Here is a 27,956-nt window from a genome sequence, read left to right as displayed (position 1 = left end):
GGAAAATACACAGCTGTACAGCACTTTATACGCCCAAGAACTAAAACACAATTACTGAAGAATACAAAACATTTATTTTCTTTTTTGTGTGTGTGTGTGTGTGTGTGTGAAAGTATGTGTTGACAGACGTCTTCCGGGATTAATAATTTGCACTAGGTAAAAAGGTGTATGTCCATTTTAGAGAAAGGCAAGACTATTAAAAAGAAATAGAAGATGTAAATTCAATATTCTATAAAGGATGTTTCTCTTTCGGTCTTGTTTTTCTTGAATACTAGAAATTGTTAAAGTACAAACCCCAGCTGTAAGGAAAACTGAAACGGGGGGCATGTGTCAGACAAGCAGCCCCAACTGACACCGAACTGGTGATCAGAGATACAATATTACCATGTACCATGGCCACCAAATGTTGTAAATTTTTTGTCCTGGGGGTGGCACCGGATCACAAACATTAAACAGCCTGTTGAGCCCAGGAAGAATGAAAAGTATCTTAATAATTAACAGTGAACATCAAGGTTTTGCATTGTGCTGTACACTTAGGCCATTTATCCAAAAGCAATTTGCAGAGTGCTTTAAAGAAAGCTTTGAAGTGACTCGTTTAACAGAAGGAGAGCTAATATTCATGCTGCTTTTTCGATTAATGTGCTCACCCCCAAACCAAGCACACGCTTAGTTTCCTAAATGCTATCATGATTATACTTTTTTTTTTTTCCTTCTCTGAAGTGAATCATGCATGGGCTGATCCCTGGTAAAATTCAAAACAGGTTGCAGAGATTCAGTGAGTACGGAGACACTTTGGACGCGCTCAGCTTTTAAGCAGCAATGGTCTCTGGCTGAGCTGCGCCACACGCTGACAACAACCTCGCAGAGGGGCTTGCCCGGAGCAAGTGGTCCTAAGCGACAACAGTACAGAGCGAATGGGTGCTTTCTTCCCCTGATATGTGAAAACTGGGAACTGCCAGAATCCGAGCATGCAGAGGGGACAGGAAGGGAGGCTCGGGAAGAGGACGGGAGCGGAGAGGCCCATGGGACAGCGGCGGGGGACAGAGGCAGGTGGCTGGGCCCGGCGGGGCGGGAGGAGCCCCAGGAGCCAGGCCGGCGGGTACTCACCGAGCGGAGGGAAGCCCCGAGCGGGGCTCGTATCACGGCTGCTCTCACGGCTGGCATCGCGGCTGCACCCCTGACTCATGCTGGGTCGAGGGATACGGCTGCTCCGTGCTAGCGTGCAGCATGAGGGGTTTCAGAGAAGGGGAACAAGTTTAATGAAGACAGAGAAACTCACACATGGTCAGTCACATTCCGTTCATGTAACCGCGACACGGCCCGCGCCTGTCCCTGCTCGGGCCTCACTGACTGACGGGCCAACAACAGGACGGGGTGGGCAAAGCTGGACTTGCCCACGGCCTCACAAAGCTGGGCATTTCAGTAGGAAGGGGGAAGAACACCTAAAGGTAAGAAATGGAAAAGAAAGCTCTCCAAAGAGCAAACTGGATCAGAATCTACAAGATCCAAAGTCTTCCGGAAATGATCAGTTTCTATGGTTTCAGCACATTCCTCCCCGAGAGGATACTAAAAGGCCATAGTCATTTTCACATGCACTGCATCCTTAGAAAGATATTTTAATTTGGAGTAGAAACAGAATAAAGGCTCTGGTCACTGAACTCCATGAACTTACCTAATTAAAAGGAAGACTGCTCACTTCCCCCAGCCTGGCCTTCTTTACAAAGAGAAGTCGTGAGGACTGACCCTGCTAGAGAGCCTGCCTGCTGCAAATCAGTGTGTGGATGTAGAGAATCAGGACTGCTAACCCCTCATTCGCTGGTCTCGACATTAATTCCTGTGTTTTCTAAGGAATCCAGAAAGATCCGTCTGTCACCCCTATCCAAGCACCTCCACTCACCCAGCCTCACACCTGAGTCCATCCCAGGTGGCCTGCTAATTCCAATAGTCATGGTGAAAGATCACCCACTGGCCTGAGAACAGCCAATTACTTTCTCACATCACAGGACACTGAGACGACAGAACCCCAGGAACAGCCTAGCGGCTAATATAACTTGGCCACAAATCTCGTGAAAGACCACGATTTTCTTATTTTTCAACTTACTCTGAGAAAACAGAAATGCAGTACTGGCAAAATACTCAAAAACAACTTCGCAAACTGAAAGCACGTAGCCACCTACATGACAGATGATGGGAACAACAAACATTTCCATCTTGAGAGGATCTACCGATTCTAGATTAGACAGAAATGCCTTTCTCAGAAGTTCTGGAAAATATAAACTTGATTCACTGATTTTTGTAAAAACCTCCATGTTTACTACTTTGCAATGAGCAAAGCCTATAAAATTTCAGAGCAAAGGTAGATTTATTATATGGCCAAACCGTTAACAAGAATGTCTCACAAACCAGAATCATAAAACTCCCTGAATTAGAAGAACATGGCAGTGAAAAACCAAACCAACTTCCTACTGTGGTCTCTGCTCAGTGCAAGAGGTGAATCAGACCCTAAAGGTACCTAAGAGATGTCCAAAGGTTTATCAGGTCTGTTTTGGCGAGCAAGGCAAAGTCAAGCCCAGGAACGCAATCTCAGCTATCAGTCAAAATGGGGCTTCATTTGGAATTCTCTAAGAATTCCTAAACTCTCCTTCATTTTGCTATAGTGATGTGGAAGCACTGAGTTTTCACTCAGAGTAGTAGTGACAATTTAATCAGCGATTCTTGATAACATTCTAAACACCTCCTGCTCCTACAATGAAGGCCAAAGCAACAGGTGCTAAATTAAACTTAAAAAAACTAGGGAGTATCTATCTACTGACCCTGTCAATAAATGAAAAGTTGCATAAAACCTACAAAGGAGTCCTTAGGGGGGCCACTACCACATCTGATGTAGAAATGCCCTCTCCAGCTCCATGCTAGCTCACTGGTCCAGCCACTTAGCTGCTCTAGATCTCAGCCTCCACTTAGGAAGGTGAGAGAGAGTGAGAGAGAGAGAGAGAGAGAGAGAGAGAGACAGAGAGACAGAGAGACAGAGAGACAGAGAGACAGAGAGACCCCACTATTTAAATGAAAAGGGTACCGTGAGATAAGGTACGTACGTAGGTACGTCTGCGGTCCCTGCTGAAAGGCATACGTGAAAAACTTGTCTTATTCCACTGGCCACTCCAAAACAATCATCAGAAAGCAGTAAGGACGGTCCTGATAGGTCTTCACACATGGGCATGCTTAGCTGACCATTTTCTTGTAGCTCTTGCCCGATTACGTCTGAATTTTCACATAGTTCTCACTCCCTTCTTTAAGTTAGCAGATATGCTACAGCAGTGGGGAATCGCTGCTCTCTCCCCAGGCTGAGCTTGCTTTGTGAGGACAATGAAGAGAGTGAGGGAATAGGTAGATGCGATGTGAAATAACAACAATCATAATTCTTAACGAGGCCTACCATCCTCGTATTTGGCCCAGAGAACGTTCATTCACCCATCTGTTCTGACCGCCTTCTTTAACATATGGCCGGTAGGAACACGGAGAAAAAGAATTCTGTTTACAATTCTGTGCATGGTTTGGCCCCAAACTTCATGAAAGTACACTTAGCGGTGAAAGCAACAGTTCAAATGTTGGATAATTTAAAACACAAGAGGGAAAAGTTCCCCCTTACTTGCAACACCACTTCCAAAGACTAACCCTACAAAGGAGGATTTAAAGTAAATGTGCACACAAACGATTTTTACCAAAGCCTAACTGATTAGGCGTCAAAATGACACCACAACATACGGAATCACCGTGTCTGTGTACTGGGTGCCCAGAGGGGGCGTCCTGTGTGGGAACAGGTTTTGGAGGAGGGGTGGCAGAGGAGGGAGAGACGCTAAAACACGCCTGCCGCGTGAGCTTCCTAAAAGCAGGCAGGCTGCTCAGGGAGTTCTGGAGTCCTGCACAGAATGCTGGGAAGCCTGGAAAACCCTCTGACTGGTTTTCATTCCTTAAGGGAACTCCTGACTTTTGTCTTTCAAGGAAGGATCCTACCGGAATTCCTATCAAAAGCAGAAGTACAAGAAGAACAATGAAAACTCCCGGAAGTTAAAGACATGAAACGTCTCTCTAGCCTAGACGTTCTCATGTCTTGGTCCTGCACACAGTACTCTAATCCAACAAAGAGCTAAAAGGAATTCTTAATTTTAATTTTTTGCAAAACACATTTAACCAGAAAATCATCTGAGAACACTGTAAATGCATAGCTGCAGACTGTTAGGGGCAGGAAGTCCAATGTGTTCATAGCCTTTTCAGAAGACAGCTGGGAAACAAGGGAACCAAAGGCAACTTCCAAAACGTGACTGCTGTAGATGTCAGCTAGTCGTGTGACTTTACCCGAAGTCACACATAGAAGGAAACAATTTACACACACACCCCTCCATCTGCTCAGTTTATGAAGGAGTACATTTCAGAAAGAAGGGCGTGGCAGGGTTTTGTTTCTTAGTTGTCCAACAGGAATTACAACCCGTTTTGCTTAAGAAACCTTAAATGCTAAAGAAAAAGAGCTCTGACATCATCTTTATCACAGGGGAGACAAGAAAATTTAGTTAAGAAATATTATTTCAAACAAAAAAAGGCACAGTTGAACCAAATACAATTTGCAGATAACTAGAATTATTTCTCAGGGCAAATTCTAAGCTATGGGGAAAACTATTAACGGGTTTGGGGATTATAGAAAATATTCTTAAAAGACGCTCCTACTGTTTTTTGAATATTTATATTTAAAGTTGCTATACAATGAACCAAATGTTTAGACACATAGACATATACCCAGTATATACTAAATGATCAAAGCAATATACACTCTATTACAGAAGAATGCTAACATATCTGACACACCATAAAAGGGAATCTCTAAGCAGTACCAGAGGAAAAAAGTGGAAAGATGTATTTTACTCATATATATTTTATATCTGTGTAGGTAGGTATATTCTCACAATGTGCAAAAATGTAAACGAAGTATCTTCTTTAACCAGAATTGTATGTATGACCTCAAAGCTCCATCCACAACTAATCCCCTTAACGAGCATCGAGGAGACAACTTTCTTCAAAATATGACGTTTCAAATAAGAACGCTTTGGAAGGTTAACAGGCCCCTATTTAGTTCTTACTGATGGATGATGTTCCGCAGGACTTCTTTCAAAGGCTTATCAAATGCTGTCTTTCCAACTATCCACAATGCAAACTTCATCCTTAAGACCACAGACTACCAGGTCCTAGAGTCATGTTAGATAATCGAGGTTGGATCATTTCACAATTTCAAGAAGGTAAAAATGGCATCTTTAATAAATTTAAAAAGTAAAACCCCCCAAAAGTAAAGAATTTTTAGCAGTATGAAACGAGTCAGGATCGCCAAGAAACATCCTATAAACTTAACTAATTGTGGGAACAGGAGAGCTGAAACCTCAAGCCTAGGTTTGAAATCAAATGTGTTTTCCAAACAAAACCAGATCCAAGTACACACATGTGACAACAACAAATCTGAAATTTATCAGTAGATATTGCAGTCGTGATATTTTCTCTGGTTGTATCCACATTACTTGCTATTACTGGATGCAGATAACTGGTCAGCTCAGGGATCACGTTCCCTAATGCCCACAGAAGGTCAGCCTCACGCAGCATTTTAACAAAAACCACGGCTTGATTTCATTTCTCACTTGCTTCGGAACTGTTGGTCAAACCACATCCTTTCGATTCTACTTCTTAAATGCCTGCCCCCCACCGCCTTCTCCAAGTTCAGGGAGCCTTCAAGGACATCCGTGAGCTGGGCCCTACCAGTCCTTGGGCCTCATCCCCTGCCCACCCTGACAAGCACCCTCGGCCATCGTTACATAAGCCACTAGTGGTCCCGGCACGCACAACGCTCCCTCTCGTCTGACCGCTTCTGCACAGGCTCCTCTCTGCCTCATCTCCCCACCCTGCCTAGTGCCACCTTATACACCTCATCAAAACAGGACCGATTCTGGGAAGGCTCCCCTGGCAGGAAACCTGGGAGAACGGGGGCAGACACTCCTGTTCTACGCTCCCAGAGAACCTGCCAGGGTATCTGCCATACTGTCTCACATTTTCACCTCTAAGACCACAAGCTCTCTGAAGTCAGAAGCTAGATCTACTGCATTTATCTTCCAATCATGAGGTCTAACAACATGTGCCCAGCACATCACAGGAAACATTCCAGTATTCAATAAAAGTTGAGGAGATAAATGAATCAATGAGAAAGGTAAGCCAACAGGACAAAAGAATACAGTATTCTGATTGCACATTAGTAGGTTTGTACCCTTAGAAAGCAGGTGAGAATATAAGAGTATGTATGAACACAGATTTTTCACAATAGATCACAAGATTTCTAACCGTTTTACTAAGAAGGTAGCATACAAATGAGATTTTAATAGAGTAAAAGACTGTTAAGCTGCTCAGAGTCATTCATATAAAATCCTACTACAAAGAAACTAAACACTACAACACAAAAATAAACACTATATATACCTAGTTTGCCTCTTCTTGGTTTTATGTTTGAACAACATTATGTCAAAAGTAACAACTACACATATTCTGTGATGATAAATTTTCACCAACTGGGTTAGAGAAGAGCAAAATCAAAATAAATGTGGACCCCACAAATTGCTGCTGAAAATTTAAATAGGTTAATGGCTATTTACTGCTAATCAGTGAAAGACAAATGAAAAAGCAACAGTGCTCCTGTGCAGGAAATTGTACAGGAGAAGAGCCTACCCATTCCCCCAGGTTGTTTTGCAAAATGACTCTAACCCACAGAAGCCCACAATGGTGTAGTTCTCTCCCATCAGTGTGAAGGTGAACCCCACACATTTGTTAGTCCTGACTGAAAACTGAACCTGCTATTATCATCTGTAAAAAGCACAAACTGAAATGTCTTTTTAACACAGGCAAAGTGACATCCTCGGTTCAAAAACAGCTATGTCCCACAGGAGACAAAGTCATTAGATTATAATCGAAATTATGACCAGGTTGGAAATGGTGTTTCAAGATCTTTGAGAATTCTCACCTAATCCTATGCGGTTTGGACTTGTTTCTCGGCTACATCCCTGACTCCTGGGAATCTTGCTTCGTTTTTCTGAAGAGGGTGTCGCAGGTGGGCCTCTCGAGGAACCCCCAGCAAGGCCACTATAACCACTTCCCAACAATTTCCCTGGGGAGCTTGATCGGCTGCCAGCTAAAAATGAAGCGAAACAAAATTGAATAATGGATGTAAGTCAAGAAATGCATTACAGTAATTTCAGAAGTCAGTTTACACATTAGTTTGGATCAAATACCAAGAGAATTTTATATAAAAATAGCTTTCTAGCTGGTAACATCACTAATTTTTCAAAAACTAAGGAGCATAAAGGAACATCAAATTATCATAAATGACTGTTTATACACAGGAGAATTAAAGATGGAGTTCTACAGAAATGACTGCAAAATTTCTGATTCAAAAGAGCTGGCTCAGGTTGAGTACAAAAAGCCTCTCGGTTGCACAGCAAATTTCTACAACTAATCACAAAGGTGTTTATTTATTAACTGGTTTGTTTTCTGTAGGAGTTGGTATGTTAAAAAAATGGCTGAAAGAGTAGAAATATAACAGAAATTTCTTAAACACTAATGGAAGACTCCATTATAATCTAACAAATGGAAAAGGAGGCAGAAATACGGTAAACAGAAATCACAAGATAAAATGATAAGAATAAGCTCAAACATATCGGTAATCATGATAAATGTGGCCGGATTAAATTCAACTATTAAAAGACAGATTCCTGGATTGGTTTTAAAAAACTGAAATGAAATTCAACTGTATGTTGTTTATAAGAGACAAACAGCATACATAAAACAACAAAACAGAATAAAAAACAGCATTAAAAGAGAAAAAAGGATGTTTCATATTGATTAAAGAATAATTATCCTTAAAGATATAATAATCATGAAACTTTATGCTCCACGTAACATAGCTTTGAGATAGAAAACACAAAAACGATAAAAATACAGAGAGAGATTGAAAAGGCCATAATTATTAATATACCTCTCAGAAAGACTAATACTAATGAAAGATTAATACAATACTCAGAAACTGGCAGAGCATGCAGTCAAAATTATACAGATATGTATAAACACACCTCCCACATATACACACAACGTATAGTCCAACAGACAGAATACACATTCTTTTCACATTTCCACACAGGAATAGTACAAAAACTGACTATGTACTAATAAGCCTCAAAGGAAATCTCAAAAACCTTTTACAAAGGTAGAAATTTTGTAGAAAACATTCCCTGATGTGAATGCAACCAAATTAGAAATTAAAATCATAACATGGTTAGTAATTTTTATAAATGGCTGAGTGACTACATACCTATACAACCATTTCTTGTAAAACAAAATTCTTTCTTAAGGAAAGCAGCAAAATTTTAAGGATTGTACCAATACAACCAAATGGCAGTCATTAACTTAGATCATCTCCTTAAGCAGAGAAGGCAATAAAATTCGCAAATATCAAGTGTTCGTTATCATGTAACAGAGTAGAATGATCCAGAGGGAAAAACCTTGGAAATAACACTTACCTGGAAATTAAACACACACACACACACACACACACACACACACACACCTCCATCAATCAAATAAATCACTAAGATGACTACTTCCAAAAATTAGTACTTTATAATGATTTAACTACAGTTTAAGTGAAATTCATTATAAAATTATCAGTACATGTTCCCATGAAGAACATGTCTCAGGATCTATTAATTTTGCTCATAAAATTTGAGCACACAAATAAACTATTAAGCTGTATAAAAGGAGAAAAGAAATCCATTTCAAACTCTAGAGTTTGAACATACAGAAAAAACGCAGAAAGATTAACTAAGCTCATAATAAAGAGAGAAATTAATATTGTGCAAGGAACATGGGGTGAGGGCGAATGCAAAAAACAAAAAAAAAGCAAGAAGAGAAATGGCTTACCACCAGCAGGATTAGCAGATCTGGATCCTTGATTATGAGAGCAGACCAAAGGACAGGCAAAAAGTGGATTAAAAGACAATAACACAATACAGAAGGTCAGCATGCAACACAGCACAAATGTCTTCGTTCACAAACACATTAGCAAAAGAGCTGTTTTTCTAGGTCTTGTTCCTCCTCGCCTATTTTCGTGCTTATTTTTACTTTATACACGTCATACTGTATTAGCATTTATTTCAGATCTGCTCATGAAACACTTATGAACCTACCATGCACCAGGCACGGCACCAGGCGGACGAGATACAGAGAAGATGCCGGGCCCTTTGGGGGCACCTGCCCTCTGGTTCTGAGCAGCCTGGCAGAAGTGACTGCATCTTGCCGTCTGTGGGTCTCTACCCCTGCACACGGCGCTCACCACACAGGAGGTGCTCCAGAGACATCAACCGAGTGGAAGAAACTGCTACTGGGTAGTCTCATCTGAATGTCTTAGGCCGAATTCTCCAATATTTAAACATTAATCCTCACATATTTAAGTCCTCAACTATTCAAAAGATGCCAACTGTTAACTGTCTTAAACTTAATATTAACAAAATCTACTTACTCTTAAACCAGAACTACGAATGCTAGTATAGCTACATTCGTAAAATATCTAGATCTGCTCCTATCTACCTATTAAAATAATTCTTAAATGAATATTTGATTTATATATGTAAGTTTAAGGTCCAGGCTTGATCGTTTGCTGCTGTTGTCTCTTTCCCTTAAGTGGAATTTGGTGAGTAAAATAAAACTGATGAGCTTTTCAAGTGGATCCCCAAGGCAAAGTGCAGTATTTTTATAAGACTGAAAAATTAAAGCTCTATCATCCCCCACTACAGAAGGAACTTTATTTCCACCACCTCTTAAGCAGGGGACCCAGCTAGGGGCAGGGACCTTTGCAGAGGCCAATGCCAATAAACAGCAGACATAAAGAAATGGAAAATACTGTTCAGCTCTCATTCTCCAAGAAAGGAAACAACCCTATACAGCTAAAGGGTTAAAACATTTTTTTATTCAACTCAATTTCAACGTATTGACCTATATTCTGAGTCTCGAACATTTTTGGACAAGAAAATTTTTTTTTGCGGTAAGACCCGACTCATATTTATGAGGTCATGACCAGAGTATTATATCTATCTGTGACTCCAGGTATCACTAGGGTTCACCAGAATAACCAGGGCCTGGACACTAATCCCCAGGCAGAAGCTTCTGGACTACACCTGCACAAACTATGCTGCATGGTATGGTGTAATACACTAAAAGCATGGGCTTCTGCGTCAGACAAACAAGCCTGGGTGCTGTCGCCTCACAGCAGTATGTCTGACTTTGCACTTTCTTTTCAGAAAGGACATAAGCTTCTTTTAACATGAGGACTCTGGTTATCAAAGCGACATGGGGAAAGCATCTAAATTCAGGAGGAGGTGAGGAAGGCATTCTAAACACCTACGAGAGAAGCTAACTAAGGTTTGGCCTCAGACTAGCCGCTCTCTACACAAGCCAGACAGCTCCTGGGGCCACGGAGGCCGACCCCGTCAGCTGACGAGCACCTCCGACATGGTCGCCTGCCCAGGAGGGCCCTGACCCCCTGCCCCATTCCACGTGCACAGACCGGGAAGCTGGGAAGTGAGACACCAGGCCTGAATCCTAAGAGAGATCAGAACGCGCTCATGCTGTCCACAGCTGCTTTCATGGCTGATATTAACAAATCAGGTGACTCACATATACAGAGAAGCAGCAATGGAAGCAAGGGCAGCCGAGCGAAGCGAGAGCCCACACTGGCAGGAGGAGAGGAGCAGAGTGGCGTGTTAGCGCAGCGGGTGATGGGGGCAGCTTTGAATGGATTTACTTATTGCCGCTGGGAAGAGACCTCAGCATGAAGTCATCTCCCCCCAGAGCTGCTCTTGAATGACATCAGGATCCCTCATCAACAGCAAAATGGGTCCCAGCCCAGGTACGATTCACTTTGGGAGGCTTGAGGGGAGGGAAGCTACATTTCAGTGTTAACCGCCTAAGGATACAAAGTGTAAATTGCCTGGAAAGGGGACACAGGTACACTGGAATACCCCATGTCTTGTAAGCATCCAACAAACATCAAGATTATTCACAGTGTCTTAGAGCCACAGAAATGTGTTTTTCCCTGAAGTCGATGAAAATACTATACATTTTCAGCTGCAGAATGGCTGTTGGATAAAACTAAGAGAGCAGAGAGCATAAAATATACTTCTTACGCTGGGACTGTGAGACCACTTTGGCGCGGCTGCGGCCCCGACTGTCAGAAGGTGTGGAGGTGACATTGGTGGCGCTCCCAGAGCTCTGCCGTCGCGTGCGGATCCGACCTGGAGGACACGGCAAAAACAGTGCTTCCGTAATGTTTCCAATAAGTGCGACCACTCCTTGGGCAAGGGGCACGGGCTGAGCCACCTCCGGGGGAGCTGGCCTCCCACGTGTGGTCCTGACACGCGTCCCTGTGCGCACACACAAATTCTACAGACACGTCAGAAACTCCTCAGAGGGACTCAGGAACCCATCAGGTGCTTTGCTTTCAATTGTTTTAGCATATTCTATTTTCAGATGGGGAGGTGATAGTCACTTGAGGGTTTTTTCCACAAATTTTTTTTTCAGATTAAATTCTCTCTCCTGTTCACTGCCGACATATCTGTCAAATTTCCAGAAGCAGGAAAGAATATTAGCTGTCATCTTCAGAAAACTACTACAGGAAAAAAAAAAAAAAAAAAGAGTAAATGCAAAATAAAACAAAAAAAACTTCTTAACTCAGCAATCAACAAAAGCTACAGCACCCTGGAGAATAAATGTGTCTTGCTATGTAGCATTAAACTTCTATTTTAAAGCATGTATGCCAGCAAGTTTCTAGGCTGCAAAAAGATGAAGTTTATAGAAAGAATCAATATTAGGAATACCTAGAGAAGTGACCTAAAAATAATGCACTGTCATAGGCATTTATGAAGACTATTTGCCATTGTTAAGGAAAGCAATGCGTTAACTCCAATTATTAAAGCATGAAACCATAAAAATAAAAATGGATTCATAAATACAAAATCACTGATGGTAAGACTAGAATGATAAGGAATTAAACTTTTTAAAATACAGGGCTTCTTTGTTTTCAAAGGGGCACAAATGCCCCAACTTCTGGAATTCAATTGGAGGAGCCATCTGATAGGGAAAACACAAAACAATTTGAACTCCCACTGGCTTCTTACACGGTTCAAAAGCACATCTACCTCACCAACTGAGAAATCTTGCAGAAAGGCAATACGGAAAAACAAATGCTAAGGCTTGAAAAGGTTCAAGAAAGGAAGGTAAAGAGCAATAAAAGAAAGCACTGCACTTAATTTTTTTTTTTTTAAAAAAGGAAGAAAGAAAACTAGAAAGAATCAATGACTTTTATCAGCAGTTGAATGAAAGACCTATAAGTTCTAGAATCCAGACTAAAATTAGGAGCTATTATCATATAGGATACTATGAGCTATATATGTGTGCACTCAAAATCCTCACACCAACATATAAGTAATTATTCCCATTTTACACATGACTAAACAGAGAAGCAAGGGGGTAACTTAATTTGTCCAAGGTCCCACCACGGGTTCAGGTACCTGGGCCTGGCTGCCTGGCGGGCCGACGCGTGAGCTGGGGCATTTTACTCTGCTAAGGAAGTCACCAAGAAAATTGAACATAAAAAAACAACTGAGTCTAATTTCTTAGGATTTTTTTAAGTGATCATCCAAACCCTCTCAGCTAAGAAAATAAAAAAATCTTCCTTGCTATGTCCGTGTCCTCCGCCTCCCGCGCCCAACACCTGGTAACATGGCCCCAAACCCAGGGTCATAATTCCCTAGCATTTCTTTATGTTTTTAATATACATAGTTGTATAACCAAGAAATAGATGGCATTATTTTATATTTTTTAATGTTTTTAATCATATCACATATTTTTCCAAAACTTACTCTTTGGCTCAACGTTTTACCTGTGAGCTCAGTTACGGAAGTGATTTTTCTGTAGGAAGTAAAGGAGAGACCCGTTTTACTTTTTCTGTGTGACTAACGAAGGTCCAAACAAATTTACTTAACGCCTTTCTTAACTAACCTACAAAGCCATCTTTGTCACTTACAAGTATTTGTATACACGCAAGGGTCTGTCACCTCCACTGTGGGTCTGCCCCGTTAGTCCATGTGTCCATCGTGTACAACAGACACTGCTGCGAGGAGCTTTTCTTTTTTTTTTTTTTTTTTTTTTTTTAACATCTTTATTGGAGTATAATTGTTTTACAATAGTGTGTTAGTTTTCCCTCTACAACAAACTAAATCAGTTATACATACACACATGCTCCCACATCTCCACATCTCCTCCCTCTTGCATCACCCTCTCTCCCACCCTCCCTATCCCAACCCCCCAGGCGGTCACACAGCACAGAGGTGGTCTCCCTGTGCTATGCAGCAGCTTCCCACCAGCTATCTAATTTACATTTGATAGTGTATATATGTCCCTGCCACTCCCCCACTTCGTCACAGCCCACCCCTCCCCCTCCCCATATCCTCAAGTCCATGCTCGAGTGAGTCTGTGTTTTATTCCCGTCCTACCACTAACCTCTTCATGACATTTTTTTCCCTTAGAGTCCATATATATGTGTTAGCATACGGTATTTGTTTTTCTCCTTCTGACTTACTTCACTCTGTATAACAGACTCCAGGTCCATCCACCTCATTATAAATAACTCAGTTTCATTTCTTTTTATGGCTGAGTAATATTCCATTGTATATATGTGCCACATCTTCTTTATCCATTCATCTGTTGATGGACACTTAGGTTGCTTCCATGTCCTGGCTATTGTAAATAGAGCTGCAATGAACATTTTGGTACATGAGTCTTTCTGAATTATAGTTTTCTCAGGGTATATTCCCAGTAGTGGGATTGCTGGGTCGTATGGTAGTTCTATTTGTAGTTTTTTAAGGAACCTCCATACTGTTCTCCATAGCGGCTGTATCAATTTACATTCCCACCAGCAGTGCAAGAGGGTTCCCTTTTCTGCGAGGAGCTTTTCAAAACTACCTTCCTAATTGGTAGAGCAAATCAAGCCACTTTTCCCGAAAGCCCTCTGCTCTCTTGCACGTGTGCACGTGAAGATGTAATAAAAAGACGTGTTGAAATTCTGACTGGCGATGTGGAATTAATCTGGGGGCGGGGGGGGGGGAGGCGGCTTTATGATATTGATCTTTCCATTCATTAGTGTTTCCTCTTTTTCACCTTCTTCAACGTCTTTCAATAAAGCCTTATAATTTTTCCAAAAGTTTTATTCAATTTTTATAGACTTATTCAAAGGTGCCTTATCTTTATTATACACAATACAGTTTATTAAATTATATTGTCTAACTTGTTGACAAACAAGAATGTGACTGTTATATTTTGATCTTAACTCTAGGGATCTTGCTAAACTTTTATTAATCCTAACAATTTACATGTAGATTATTTGGTGTTCTCTAAACAGAAAACCACCTGCAAATAAGACTTCAGTTTTCTCCCTTCAAACTCTACCCTTGGATCACTTTATCTGCTGTCTTGGACACACAGCACAATGCTCAAGAGAAGCACGAGGTAGGCTTTGCTATCTTGAGCCACATGTAAAAAAATAATTCTGGAATTTCACAAAAACTCATTCCTAATTGCTAAGAATTTATCAGAAATGTTTCTGGAATTTTTTAATGCTTTGCTTCCATCTTCTGAGATAAAGAGGATTATTCTCCTACACGTACTGAGCTGCATCTATAAGGTGTGAAAGTATCAAACCTCCTCTGTCATGACTCACGCAGTCACCTACACAGAATGTCTGTATTGTACCTCATCTGATTCTGGTACCAAGGTCACAGCAGCTACATGAAACCAGGGAGGGAAGCTTTCTCTCTTCCCGGTCTCTGAGTTTGCGTAAGACGGGAACTGTCCCATGCTTCACAACTTGCATGTATAGCCGTCTGAGCATGGTAGGGATTTTGGATATCTTTTCTATTTTAATTAAGTAATTAGCTTTTGGTGGGGGGGATGGAGTTTTAGGTACTGATTCAAATTATTTAATGAGTAGTCTTAAAACTACTTGGGTTTTTTGTTCTTCTTGAAGAAACAGGTTTTTTCCCTAGAAATTCATCCTATTTGTTTAAAAATTGTTAACATAAAATTGTCATAGTTTTCTACTACCCTTTAAAGCTCTACTGATCCACACTTATACCTGCTTTATCATTACCAGTGCTTTGTACGATTCTCCAACTGACCTTTCCAAAAGTTTGCCTATTTTATTAGTATTTTCAACGAATCACATTTTGTATTTCCTAATCCTCTAAAACGAATGTTTAATTCCTACTTCATTAACTTTTACTCATATCTTTGTTACTTCCTCCCTCCTTTTCTTTGGGTTTATTCTGTTCTTTCACTAACACACGGGAAACAAACTAATTCAGTCTCTCCTCTAATATAAACTTAGGGCTATGAACTTCCCTCTAAGCACTGCTTTTGCTTCATTCCACAAGGATTAATATGTAGCTCAACATAATATGTTGCTTTGGCAAAAATGGATTCTAGGATCTCATTTGCTAATGTTCTGCTTTGGAAAAATAAGTTGGATCCATACTTCACACTTTACACCAAGAAAAGCAGCAAATGGACCTAAGATTAAAATGTCAAATATGAAACCATCAAAGTTTTAGGGAACTTCCCTGGTGGTCTCCAGAGGTTAGGACTCTGCGCTTCCACTGCAGGGAGGACGGGTTCAATCCCTGGTTGGGGAACTAAGATCCAACATGCCGCATAGTGCAGCCAAAAAAAAAAAAAGTTCTGAAAGAAAACATGGGAGAATTCCATTGTAACTTGTAGTGGAAAGTCGATTCTCACTATAACAAAATTAAAAGCCATTAGAAAAGACTGATAAATTTGACTAATTTTTTTTTTTTTTTAATCTCAGGACGGCAGGAAGAAAACTATGAGCAAATTCGAGAAAATGACAAATGGGGGAGAATTATTTGCAACTCATGTCATAAGGTGCTAATTTCCTTATCACATAAAAGATTCCTAGGTATCAATATTAAGTTCAACAGCAAGTGTGCTGGTAAATGTTTAGCAATTAGAGGGGAACTGGGGGCAGGGGGTTGGGGGAGTGTCCTGCTGACTTGTGGTGCTTTGCAATTCCCTGGTGGAAACATTCCCACCGTGGCCTATTTGAGGCCATTGATATAACGTAAACCAGCTTGTAAAATTCCTGAAAATCTAACAACTGGAATCTGATGAACTGGTTCAATCCAGCTTCAACACACCGCTATCACATCCCAATAAAGAATGGTCAAAGGCTAGGAGTAGATATTTAACCGAAATAGAAATGGCCCCTAAATGTATGAAACAGTGTTCAGCCCCCCAGTAAGAAAAAAATATTTAAATGACAATTAAGAATGCTATTTATCACAGACAAGACTGGCAAAAATCTTAAAAATTTGCTAACATTCTGGCATGTAGGCAAATAGGCACTCTCATTCATTGTTTGTGGGGGTTAGAATTAATACAGTCCCTGTAGATGGCTATTTGGCAATATCTATCACAATTACAAACGCATGCACTTTTTAATCCAACAATTCCACTTTGGGTAATTTATCCTCCCAATATTCTTGGGTCCATGCAAAATGATGTATATAAAAGGTAATTCATGGCAGCACTGTCTGTAACAGCAAAACTCTGAAAACAATCCAAATGTCTATCAACATGGGTTTGGTTGGTTCAAGTTAATCCACATAGGGGAATGTACAGCAGTGTTAATGAGTGAAGAAGTTCTGCAACCTAACATGGAAGAATCTTAAGCTATAACTAAGTGAAAATAATGAAGATGCAGAATAGTGTATGTAAATATGCTACCTTTTATGTTTGAAAAAAGGAAGAAGTATGATTTTTATATTATTTCTTTTTTTGTTGTTTTTTTCCTGCTGCGCCACACGGCTTGTGGAATCTTGGTTCCCCAACCAGGGATTGAACCCAGGCCCCTGGCAGTGAAAGCGTGGAGTCCTAACCACTGGACCACCAGGGAATTCCCTATATTACTTCTTTATGCAAAGAAACTATGGATAAAAATGAAACTAAAAGCAGTAACATACTGGGGTTGAAGGAAAGAGGTGATAACTAGATAAATGAAAGACAAAGATGAGGGGAAACTGTGTACCTCTTTATATTTTCTGAGTTTGGAACTATGTTAATGTATTAGTTATTCAAAATTTTTATTTTTATATACCACCCACTGTAAATATTAATTTGCAAATACTCTTTTGTATATCTTGAGGCTGTTTTTATTAGATCCATAAAAATTTAGGTCTATTGCATCTTAGTGATTTATTGACTTTTATTATATAGAAGTCCTCTTTTTGCCTTTTTTGGGTCTGTTATTAATAAACCTTCAACAACTTTCTTTTACTATGAATTTCTCATCCTTTGTCTTTTACTCTATCTGTAGCCTTAAAGGCTTAATTAATCTCTTTAAGTATCATATTGCTAGATCTTTTTAAAAAGTTTAAGTCTAATAATCTTTCTATTTTAACTGGAAAGTTCAGTTCATTTGAGCTTGCTCTTACCACTTATAGGCATGCTTTTTGCCTTGATTTCTCATTTTCCTTTTACCTTCCTTTGTTTCCTCCTTTTGTCTTAATTTTTTTCAAGATACACTTTGCTATCTCTAAGGTAACAGTCTTACAGATTAAAATATTATTATTAAAAGCACAACGTCTAGACCCCTTTCTTAAATTTTTTATTCTGAGATAATTGTAGACTCAGATTTGACTGTAAGATATAATACACAGAGATCCCATGTGCTCTTTACCCAGTTTTGCTCAATGGTAACATCTTACAAAACTATTGCAGCAAGTCAGAAACAGGACATGGACACTGATATGCTCCATCGATCTGATTCCTGGGTCCCCAATTGTATTTAAACTCTGGCTTTCCTTTGTAGGTAGTCTCTTCTTCCCTTTGGCTATTTCTAATATATATATTTTTTTAATCTTTGGTGTTCTGCAGTTTCGCTATGATGTGTTTCACTGTGGATTTTTCTTTTTGTCTTGGTTGGGACGTACCAGGTTTTTTGCATCTGCGGTTCAGTGTCCTTCAACAATCGTGAAGATTCCCAACAACTACCTCTTCAAATACTGTCTCCGCCCCAGTCTCTCTTCTTAAAACTCAATTAGATAGGTTGAATTTCTTCACTACTTCCCATGCGACATAACACCCCATCCTGTTTTCTAACTCCGTCCCTTCTGCACATAACTCTGGACGATGTTTTCTTACCTTGAATTCGTGAGTTCACTCTTCAGTTTCACTGGTTCTTCATCTCAATTTACCCATCAAGTTTTAAATTATAATAACTTATTATATTTTCATTTCTAGAAGACCCATTTATTCTTTTTCAAAGCCTGCTTGGTCATTCTTTATAGTTCCTACTCCCCTGCTTGTCTTTCTGAATTTTTCTTTTTATTTCTTTAAACATTAAGACAACAAAATGGTTTCTTTTCTTGGAACTTTATGGGAATTCTTTTTTTTTTTTTTTTTTTTTTTTTCCGGTACGCGGGCCTCACTGCCGCGGCCTCTCCCACCGCGGAGCACAGGCTCCAGACGCGCAGGCTCAGCGGCCATGGCTCACGGGCCCAGCCGCTCCGCAGCATGTGGGATCTTCACGGACCGGGGCACGAACCCGTGTCCCCTGCATCGGCAGGCAGACTCTCAACCACTGCGCCACCAGGGAAGCCCCTATGGGAATTCTTTAAGACCTAGATTGAAGGTGAGTTCTTCCAATGAGGACCTATGTTTGCTTCTGCTAGCATCCTGTGGATACAAGCAATCCACAGCCACTTTAACATGATTTATCTGCTTGGGTTTCTCAGACCACAAAGGTAGCAAGAATTCTGACCAGAAACCTGCAGGAAGGCCCAATTTATGGCTCCAACTTCTCAGGGAAGATTACTCTCCCTGCTCCACCCAGTACTTAAGATTAAAATGGGCAGACTCCCTCTTGTCCTCTTCTCTTCAGCAGAGTCAACCTCTTGTTCACCAGTGAGGATGCAGTGACTTCCTGTCACTCCATGTCCTGAGCCAATGCCCCAGGTCTCCAGGAGTCAGCGCAAAACCTCAGGATGCAAACCAGCTCTGGCCCTCACCTCCTAGGTTTTCTGCTTTTGCTTAAGTCTGCAGATGAGTGGCTTTACTACGTTTATTCCAGATGGGTGATCTGTTCTCAATTGGGAGGATCACTCAGACTACTAAATTCTACATGCTGCTAAAAATACAAGTTTCTTACTTCTTTTAAACATTTAAATATAGCAATTTCATATTACATAAAAGACCCTCAAGTCCTGAAAGATTAATCAGGCTTTGATTCTTTTTCTCTGCTGTTTCTCACTCATCATGGGTGTAATTTTGGACTATGAGCTCGTATTTGCCACAGTTTAATCTGTGGGGACCTTGAGAAACCAGATGTGACAGTGGCTTCCCCTGTAGAAGTTCAATGTTTGTTCCCGTGGAGGCTGTAAACGCAGACCACTTATTCATCAGTTTGGGGTTTCCCAGATACCACAGATAACAAAAACTGAAAGCACAACGTCTGTGAGAAGAGAGTTTAGTTACAAATTAGGAGAGGCTGGTTTTCCTTTGCCTGGGACCAAGTCAAGAGAGAGAGATCATGTCAATTTGATACCTTCGAAGGTTTTTCTCCCCAAGCCCAACTTTTCATGGATATACAGCACTTTTACAATGCTGGCTGAGTGCCAACTCTTAACTCTCACCTAGGGACTTAACATGAGTAACCTCAGAGCACCCTTAAAATCCGTTTTGGGGAGTTTAAAGGGCCTCTGTTGTATTGTACTCAGATGTGTATTTCCTTTATTGGAAGAGGTTTGGTTTGTTTTAGTCATCCTATTAATTTGGCAATATTACTACAAGTGCCTGTATATGTTTTAAAGACATGATATAAAATACTCTGTGGTCTTTAGGAAAAAGAAATCCTGCTCAATAAATGCAACAAACAGTAAAAATATACTTCAGTTCTACCCTAAGACCTGTTAATGACGTATTCATTCATATCGTGTTTTGACAGGGACAGAAAGATGTGAAAAAAGAAAAAAAAGCCAGCGTGAGTAAAAGACATGGAAACGGGGTATTAGGGAATATGCTACAGCAGAAAAAACGTTCTGGAGGGAGAGACAAGAGGTGCATCAACAAACACACACACCCAGAGAAAAGCAGACCCAGAGGACAACAAAGACCTGTAAGAGCAGTGCAGCCCTTGACTTTTGTGGAATAAAGACAGAACATCCGTATCTGGTGGCCCGTTAATAATAGCCAGTCAAGCTGCCATTCTTCTAGAAAAGCCCTCAGGACAGGAAACTAAACCTGTGAACTGGTTTAACCTGGAAGCACGGTTTTCCCCGCATCCAGTTTAGCCTAAAACGGTTATACATCATCCGACGGCCTCTCCCCGCTCAGGTCTCTGTCTCCATTTTGAGGCATGAGAATGAAAAGGTCTCCAGGTAAATCTCACTCTCCAGTTGGGACGTTTGGGTCCAGGAACCTGCTTTTACACCCACTGTCTGGGGCACAAAAAGCCCAACCTCTCTAGTTGCACGTGGCATTTTTGAAAGAAACAAGATTTGGAAAGTTGATCCCCTGTAAATTTTGCTACCTACAAGTACCGCCCGCCGCTCCGTTAACTTTACTCATATTTTTTAAAGATAAAAGAAGTTTAAAACTTTTATTTCTATATGCACACATATTTTTTCATTGTGTAAAAAGGCCAACTTCTTAAAATTCAGAGTTCTTTGACAGACATACAGCAATACCAAATGTTTTATTTCCCAGTAAAAGAGAACTAAATCTAAGTTCCTTTTTCAGAAGAGCAGACAAGGCTACATAGTTTTTATTGTGTAACCTTAATTAAAATCACCAGTAGTTAAGCATGGCCTTTGACTATACTTAGTAACCTATGATTACCTACGCTCTGAACCTATCACTAAGTTGTTGGTACCAACAGGTCACTGAACTATTTTAACTCTTCATTTAAAATTATTTATTTTGGGGAGAGAAAACCACGAATAATACATTTCCTAAACCCAGCAGCTAAATTTAAAAGAAAAAGAAAAAAAAAAAAAAGCATGAGATGAGAAGATGCGAGTCATTCGTTTCCACACAACCGGAGTATCTGCAGCCACGCCAGTACCCGCAGAGACCGGTTCCAGGGCCGGCTGGGGATGCTCGAGTCCCACAGCTGCCCTGCACAGACTGTGCGGTTCTGTAAGTTTACTGAAAACCATCCGCCTAGAGTGGGCCCACACGCTTCAAACCCATGTAGTTCAAGGGTCCAGGGTAATCATAATAAACTCTCTCACGAGCAGCATAACAGACACTATCAATGCTTCCTTTTCCAAATCCCCCAAAATCACTGAACATATAACACACTGAAAGATAACCTGGAAATAAACTTTCGTCCAAAAGTTGAGCTTTGAGTTCTTCACAAAAAGTATTTTTCTGATTAGTCGTAAACATTAGAGTGGCTACTTGGTGTGGGGGACAGGTAACTCCCAAAGACTATTTATTTTTCTTAATTACAGTAACGAGGGAGTTGCCAGGTTTCAAATGTATTGCCTGAATTTTGAATTTAGAGCATCCAACCACTGATTCAAAGTCATATCTTTGCCTCGCGATGCAAGTGCCTAGCGCTTGCCTCAGGAGCTAGATAGTAAAATATTCAACAGACTTTATTAACAAATCTTCAAAAGGCCCATAATGATCCCTAAAATGCAGACAGGAAACTCATGACAAGATGCTAAGTGATACGCAGGGCATGTGTAGCTTTTCTAAGCAGCCCTGCTAAGTTTCAGAGCTGAAACAAACAGAAAGGACGGCCTAGAGGGGCTCCAGTTCACAGGCCTCCCGGGGCACACAAGGCTGGAGGCTCAGAGCGGCCAGTTCTGTGATGGCCTGGACGGCCCCGGGACTGAGGCCGAGGTGCAGGTGGCTGTCCCGCTAAGGTTCTCTTCTGGCTGATTCTGAACTCTACACGATTAAGGGCCCACAGGTCAACCTCCACCTTCCTACAAGAAGGAGAAGTGGAAAGAGACTTCTCAGCTTCAGCCCCTTGCACGGTAACTAAGTAAGCAAACTTCTGATCTTGCTCTGGACAGGTAAAAGGAAACTCATAGAAAGGAGAAAAAAAAAAAAGTTCAAAATCCCAACTGCTGCATGGAATAACAGGCTGATTTTGATTCTGTTACATAGGTATACGAAATAAAGCTGGGCGTTCGGCAAAAAATGTGCAACTTCCCACATCACTTCTTCACTTTTCATCTGATGAGATGAAATACATTACTGTATTCTGCCCTCCACTCCCCATCCATCTAGGCTGAGGAAATACTTAGGACGGTTTCTTGGGGAAGGAGAAATATAAAATGACTCATATCAACGAAAAACATGAAGAAAATCACACCCAGCCTCAGTCTCCTGTCACAAATGACGCCCTCGTCGTGACATAGGCCTTCTGCCCATTTTTCATTTTGGAAACTTTTCATTTCAAAAACTTATCCAACCCCAAGAACCGCCAGCGGGGCTTGGAGAAAGTTCAGAGTCCCCTGCTCCTTCCAAACCTAATCAGCATTTTCACGGGGCAGGGCCTAGGACTCTGCCCCTGCAGCAACCACCCAGGTGATTTTTACGATGTGATGAGTTTGAAGAACACTGATCTTTTTTTTTTTTTTTTTTTTAACACAGAAAAGAACACTGATCTTGAGACTGTGCTCGTCTCTTTTAAAAGTTCCGTTCCGATTTTTCCTTTGCGAGTCCCTCAGGAAGTAGTGTACATCTCGAGATAAAACCCAGTCTACTCTGCCGGCTGGCCTTCGAGAGTGGCTAAATAATACAGGAAAGTTACCTAGCAGTGCCTAATCGTTAAATCACCCTGAGGGTCCGTGGGTCTCAGCCATTCCCTTAAGCTGACAAGGTTAACTCTAAATTTCAATTATTTGAAACACCGTGCTTACTATCTAGAGACTTTGCAAGGTCGATATTGTCTAGCATGTTCTAATCAAAGACCTGTACCAATGAGAACAGCTCCATCTAAAATTCAAAAGAATGAAACATCAGAAAGAGCCTCTTGAGAACGAGACAAAAAGAAAACAAAGGGGACGTGGGTTCGTGTATTTCTTCCACCAGCTACATCCCTGTGTGTCACAGAGGACAAGGCTGCTGAGCAGATGAACCCAAGGTCTATGAACGAATGGGGTATGCGTCAGTGAGACACACAGAAACGGTATCACACAATTCAGCAGTTTTAGGGGAGAGGAAACAATTCTTTTCATGTCTAGAAATTACCTGCTGGAAAACCTTCACCAGCCTTGGACCTGAATTGACGATTGACACTTAAATTTATGTTTAAAAGAGGAAAGGCAAACCCTGAGAGGCCCACAAAAGCGCAAAGTGAGGAGGAGGAGACGGAAGCCGAGGTGGTGCTGCTTCAGGGGCAACGGAACCTGGGACCCACGCGGTCACGTGACACCACCACCACACACACCCCCTCCCCAGTGTGGGCTCAGAGGGATGCCGCGTACGGCATACTCAGGGCCCAAAGCCACAAGCACAACAACCACACAGAAAGGAGAGGAGAGCTCAGGTTGGGGGAAGGCAAAACCCAGTGGAAACAGGGTGAAGAAGAGGTGGGGGGGTGCGCGTGCAACGTGTCATGCAGGGACCCCGGGGAGGGCGAGGGCGCCAGGCAACACTCGTGGGGACAGAGGACACAGCTCGGCCACAGAGACAAACTGCTTACCCTCCGCTTTGGTGGCAGTGCCATCTTTAAGCAAATTAAAAAACAAGGGAAGGGACAACAGGGAACAGTTAGTTGCATCAAAAAAATTAAAAAGCAGAATGTTATTACTGGCTACTAAAGAAGCAAAAGTACAGTTTAAAATAAAATTAAAAGGGAAACAAGTTCAACAGCAAAGCAGAGTCGGAAGCAAGTAAGTGCACCTTCTACCGAAACCAGCTTAGGACAGTGTGCTTCTGCCTGCAGAAGACAAAACACGGAAGGGCAGCCCAGGGTCGCACCTCAGCTAACAGACCGACTGTGTTTCTGATGTGGCCCGACCTCATCCTCTGAAGAGCCCCCTGTTTTTTGGAACAAAAGCACCAGCAGAATAAGGGGTGGGGGGGGGGCGGGAAACTAAAGGACACCCAAAGGACAGAGGCAGTCAGCGAGCAGCTCCGAGAAGCTGGCTGCAGCAAGGCCTGTCCCAGCCACACGGCGAGCAGCAAGGCCGTCCAGCTCGGTCCCTGAGTCAGGGCCTGGGGGCTCCGTGTCTCCCCTCACGCATCTGGACTCTAGAAATCTGGAAAAGGACCGTGAGCTTTAACGCTACGCTCCTCACAGACGTAACGTGCCAACCTCGGTAGCACCCGTAACTGCTCCTCCGAAGGGTTATGTCATGTTTGGGGGGCTGATTATTTTGGTTCTTGCTGATTATCTTGGTTCTTCCCAGACATCAGGAAAGCAGAGGTCGAGCTCTCAGGAAATGCTGGGAGAATGGGGAATACTCCAGTCGTGTCATTCGAAGAGCTAACACGGGGCTGAAAATTTATCATCAGCGCTTGTGAAAGCGCAGTTCTGTGTCGTCAGACCAGAAGACCCAAGTGCCCTGACTAGCATCAAGCGGAGTCCACGGGGTCCATATTAAAATAGCTCAACTATGCACCAAAAAACACGGGCTGCTGTAACTTTACTCAGGTTTTCAAGCAATGAAACAAACACTAACTACAGATTCTCGAGGTGGATCAAACGTAACTAAAATGAACAGAAAGCCTTCCCACCTGACTTCTCTCCTGGTAAGCACACACCAACACAGGATCCTAAACACGCCTACGTGATCTTGTAAGAGTTAAGTAAACAAGAGAAAAGGAGAGCCCTTGGTGGGCACCTTCCCAATCTCAGTGAGGCATTTCCGTAGAGAAAACAAGACCGACCTAACAATGTCCCACAACATACACCTTAACCTTGTAAACTAATAACGTTCCTAGCACAACCGCAGTTTCCTCCGCCATACAGGATAATGGTTGACAAAGGACTTTTATATAATGTCATTTGTTCCTACCCCGTGTCTGAATTAGGTGGCTATTATTACAACTCATTTATGGGTAGAGGAAACACGGCACAGTCAAGGTCACTGGGTGACTCAAGGTCGGGCCTGGTAACCTCCTCTCGGTGTTCTCTCGCTCTGCTTCCATGCTTTCAGAATATTAGCTGTAGGACTGACTTTGGAATTAGTCTGTAAACCACATGAGTAATAAGTCTCGATGCTTCATGAAGTTTGAATTGTATTCGTTTCCTTAAGATCCAAAATAAAATGGATCCAGTGAGGTCTCCAGACTTTGGCTTTGAACAACTCTGCTTTCACAAAAACAAACTCAAATAAACTATCAGCCTTATCCGCAGCAGATGTGCAGCGTCTGCTGAAAAACTGACCTAGCAGTCTGTCAGATATTCTTTTGAAAATAATCTTCTTACTCTTTCGGGCTTTCATTGGAGTAGGTACCCGCTCCTCCCAAGGTGACAACACCCTTCTGTACAACAGGCAATGCTGGTTGCTGAGTCCCTTCCGCTCTACCGGAGCGCCCTCCCCCACCGCCCCCCCCTGCCGCCACCGCCACTTCAGGCTCTCCACCCAGGTCAGGAGGGGAGGAAACCCAGCCCTGGCCACACAGGAGGAGGCTGGGCAGCCGGGAAGGGACATGCGGCGCTGAGGGATGCATCCCCGACCAGGGTGACACCCCAGAAGCGGGGACACCCACCAAAGGGTGGCTGCAAACCAGCGGCCGGAGCGGAGGTCAGCGCGCAGGTCAGCGCCCAGACACGCTTCCTCTGAAAGGTCAGCAGCACTGCAACCACCTCAACTCCGGCTCCTGGTAATTTGCTACACAGATGGATTGGAGCAGAGGTTAAGGGTCATCTCGAACGGCAGACTTGGGGGCAGGGTCGCGGGGCTGGTTACCTAAGGAGGCGTACGAGCCCGGAGGCAAGGCTGCCGCGGAGCTGAAGGGCGCTGCACCGGGAGCCGAGGGGACCTTGGATTTGGCGCTGGCGGCTGCGTTCACGTCTATGTCGCTTCGAGAGCGCTGCAGGGACCCCGTGGTGGACACGGATTTGCTGCTGACTGTGGAAGCTGCAGGGGGAGGAGGGAACCTTAGCAACGACGGTAAGGGCCAGGCGAGAATGTTCGGCGTGCCCCACTTCTCCTGAGAACAGGCGTCAAGCTCTGACGAAGGCTGGAGCACACAGCACCGGCCGACAGTGTCCCCTGCTTGCTGGACACAGCTCAGCCGATGCTGCAGGAAGTGACGAGTGGCCGCAGCTCTGCACGCCATCGTCATCAGAGACCATAAACCCCACAGAAATGGACCACGTTTCCGGTTCGCGTGAGCAGCAGAGTAATGAAAACTCGATCGTGTCTGGCCAGGGTGGCAGGAAGGCACACCCCGAGCTGGACGCTCCCCCTCTCGGGAACGTCCCCTCCTATCCTCCCACAGCCGCCAGCTGCCTGCTGCTCGGAGCATCCCGCGTGGGCCCCGCGCTCCCGGCAAGTGCGCAGAGCACCAGGGTGGCCCCCGCGGCAGCTCTGTGGGAGAGGACAGGTCTGCCGGCCCGGTGGGAACGCAGGGCACGGCGGGCCCTCCGCAGACCCTTCCGGCCTCTGCTCAGCCCGCCTGAGGCTCAGGGCCTCCTCCGCGGCGCCCGCCTTACCTCTGGAGGTGGCACTGCCAGTAGGGCTTCTCTTGGCGGAGAGCGGCCGGCTGGAAATAAAGGGACACGTCTGTCTATTATCAAAGGTGCACTGTATCTGCATTGATACAAGGACAATCTACAGCTGGAGAATATGATAATAAAGAACTGCTTCAGGCTTCCCAGACTTCTACAGGTACCTTGGACCACAATCTTATAAACCCCCGATTTCGGAAAAGCTTTAGCATTATATTTTGGACTACCTGTCAAACACACAGAGGGAAGTCTTAAACAGCAACAGGGATCAGAGGTACCGAGAGAAGATGGTAGCACGTTCAGTCGCAGGGTTTGAAAGCCCTCCCTTTCCAGAGCTGTCTCCAAGTTTACACTTCTATTGTCTTAGAAGACACCCTGAAGAACTCTCTTGTGTTACTCCAGAACTGTGTTCCAGGACTGCCATGTAAATTTAAGGACAAACTACACGCCGCAGGGACCAGGGACCAGGGACCCGGGACCAGGCCACTCGTTTCTCACCGTCCCCACAGCATCTTCCCCAGCACCAGCCTCTACCTGAATTCAGGGGGAGTGGGAAGGGCCTGCAGACAGACAAAAGCACAGGGAGAGCCTACATGCTGGCGCAGCCGGTTTTCCAGGGCCGGGCCCTTACTTGAGACTCTCCTGCGAGCTGGAGGACGAGCGGTCCGACTGGGGCAGCGACACCACGCTGTCCGAGCTCTTCAGGTGGCTTTGCAGAGCCCTCTGGTAGGAGGGCTCCAGGGCGTGGTACAGGTGCTCCGCTTCCCTGCTGAAGTGACTGTGGAAACCCCAGTAACACCTGGAAAACACGGAGCCTCCTGTCACGGGGACGCACCCGGGACGCCGTCAGGGAGGGACCCCACCGCCCCCCCCACTCCCGCCACGGCCGCAGGAAGAGCGAGAACCGCGGAGGTCTGGCGCACCCTCACCCCCCAGCTCCCGGCCCTGGTGACTCCGGCCCAGCTGTCTGACTCTCAGTTGCACTAATGACATGGATAAAATGGAAATTAAAGAGCCTGACTTGCAAGACTGGGAGACTCAGGGAAGATGGAGCCGAACCAACGAGAACTACACCCAGAGCGTAAGGGGGACTTGGTCACGGACGCTTTTATAA

The 27,956-nt window shown here is 43.3% G+C and overlaps 1 protein-coding gene across 34 annotated transcripts in view; it reads right to left on the bottom strand.

Annotated features, from left to right (window-relative positions):
* CLASP1 (cytoplasmic linker associated protein 1) overlaps positions 1-27,956 on the bottom strand; it is a 264,666-nt gene that overhangs the window by 77,353 nt on the left and 159,357 nt on the right. For 10 of the 34 annotated variants that reach the window (XM_067025830.1, XM_067025828.1, XM_067025838.1 and 7 more), the window contains 8 exons: positions 27,474-27,641; positions 26,828-26,877; positions 26,079-26,249; positions 23,864-23,887; positions 11,256-11,363; positions 8,995-9,021; positions 7,043-7,210; positions 1,108-1,215 (listed from right to left, as the gene is read on the bottom strand). In XM_067025830.1, coding sequence (XP_066881931.1) covers positions 1,108-1,215; positions 7,043-7,210; positions 8,995-9,021; positions 11,256-11,363; positions 23,864-23,887; positions 26,079-26,249; positions 26,828-26,877; positions 27,474-27,641 — 824 coding nt within the window. The remainder of the gene's footprint in view (positions 1-1,107; positions 1,216-7,042; positions 7,211-8,994; positions 9,022-11,255; positions 11,364-23,863; positions 23,888-26,078; positions 26,250-26,827; positions 26,878-27,473; positions 27,642-27,956) is intronic. The other 24 variants (XM_067025846.1, XM_067025844.1, XM_067025853.1 and 21 more) reach the window with 7 other exon arrangements.

This window comes from Kogia breviceps, chromosome 2, assembly GCF_026419965.1.
Source record: "Kogia breviceps isolate mKogBre1 chromosome 2, mKogBre1 haplotype 1, whole genome shotgun sequence".
Lineage (NCBI taxonomy): Eukaryota > Metazoa > Chordata > Mammalia > Artiodactyla > Physeteridae > Kogia > Kogia breviceps.
The sequence above is the reverse complement of the archived record's forward strand: the minus strand, read 5'-3'. Positions and strand labels throughout refer to the sequence as shown.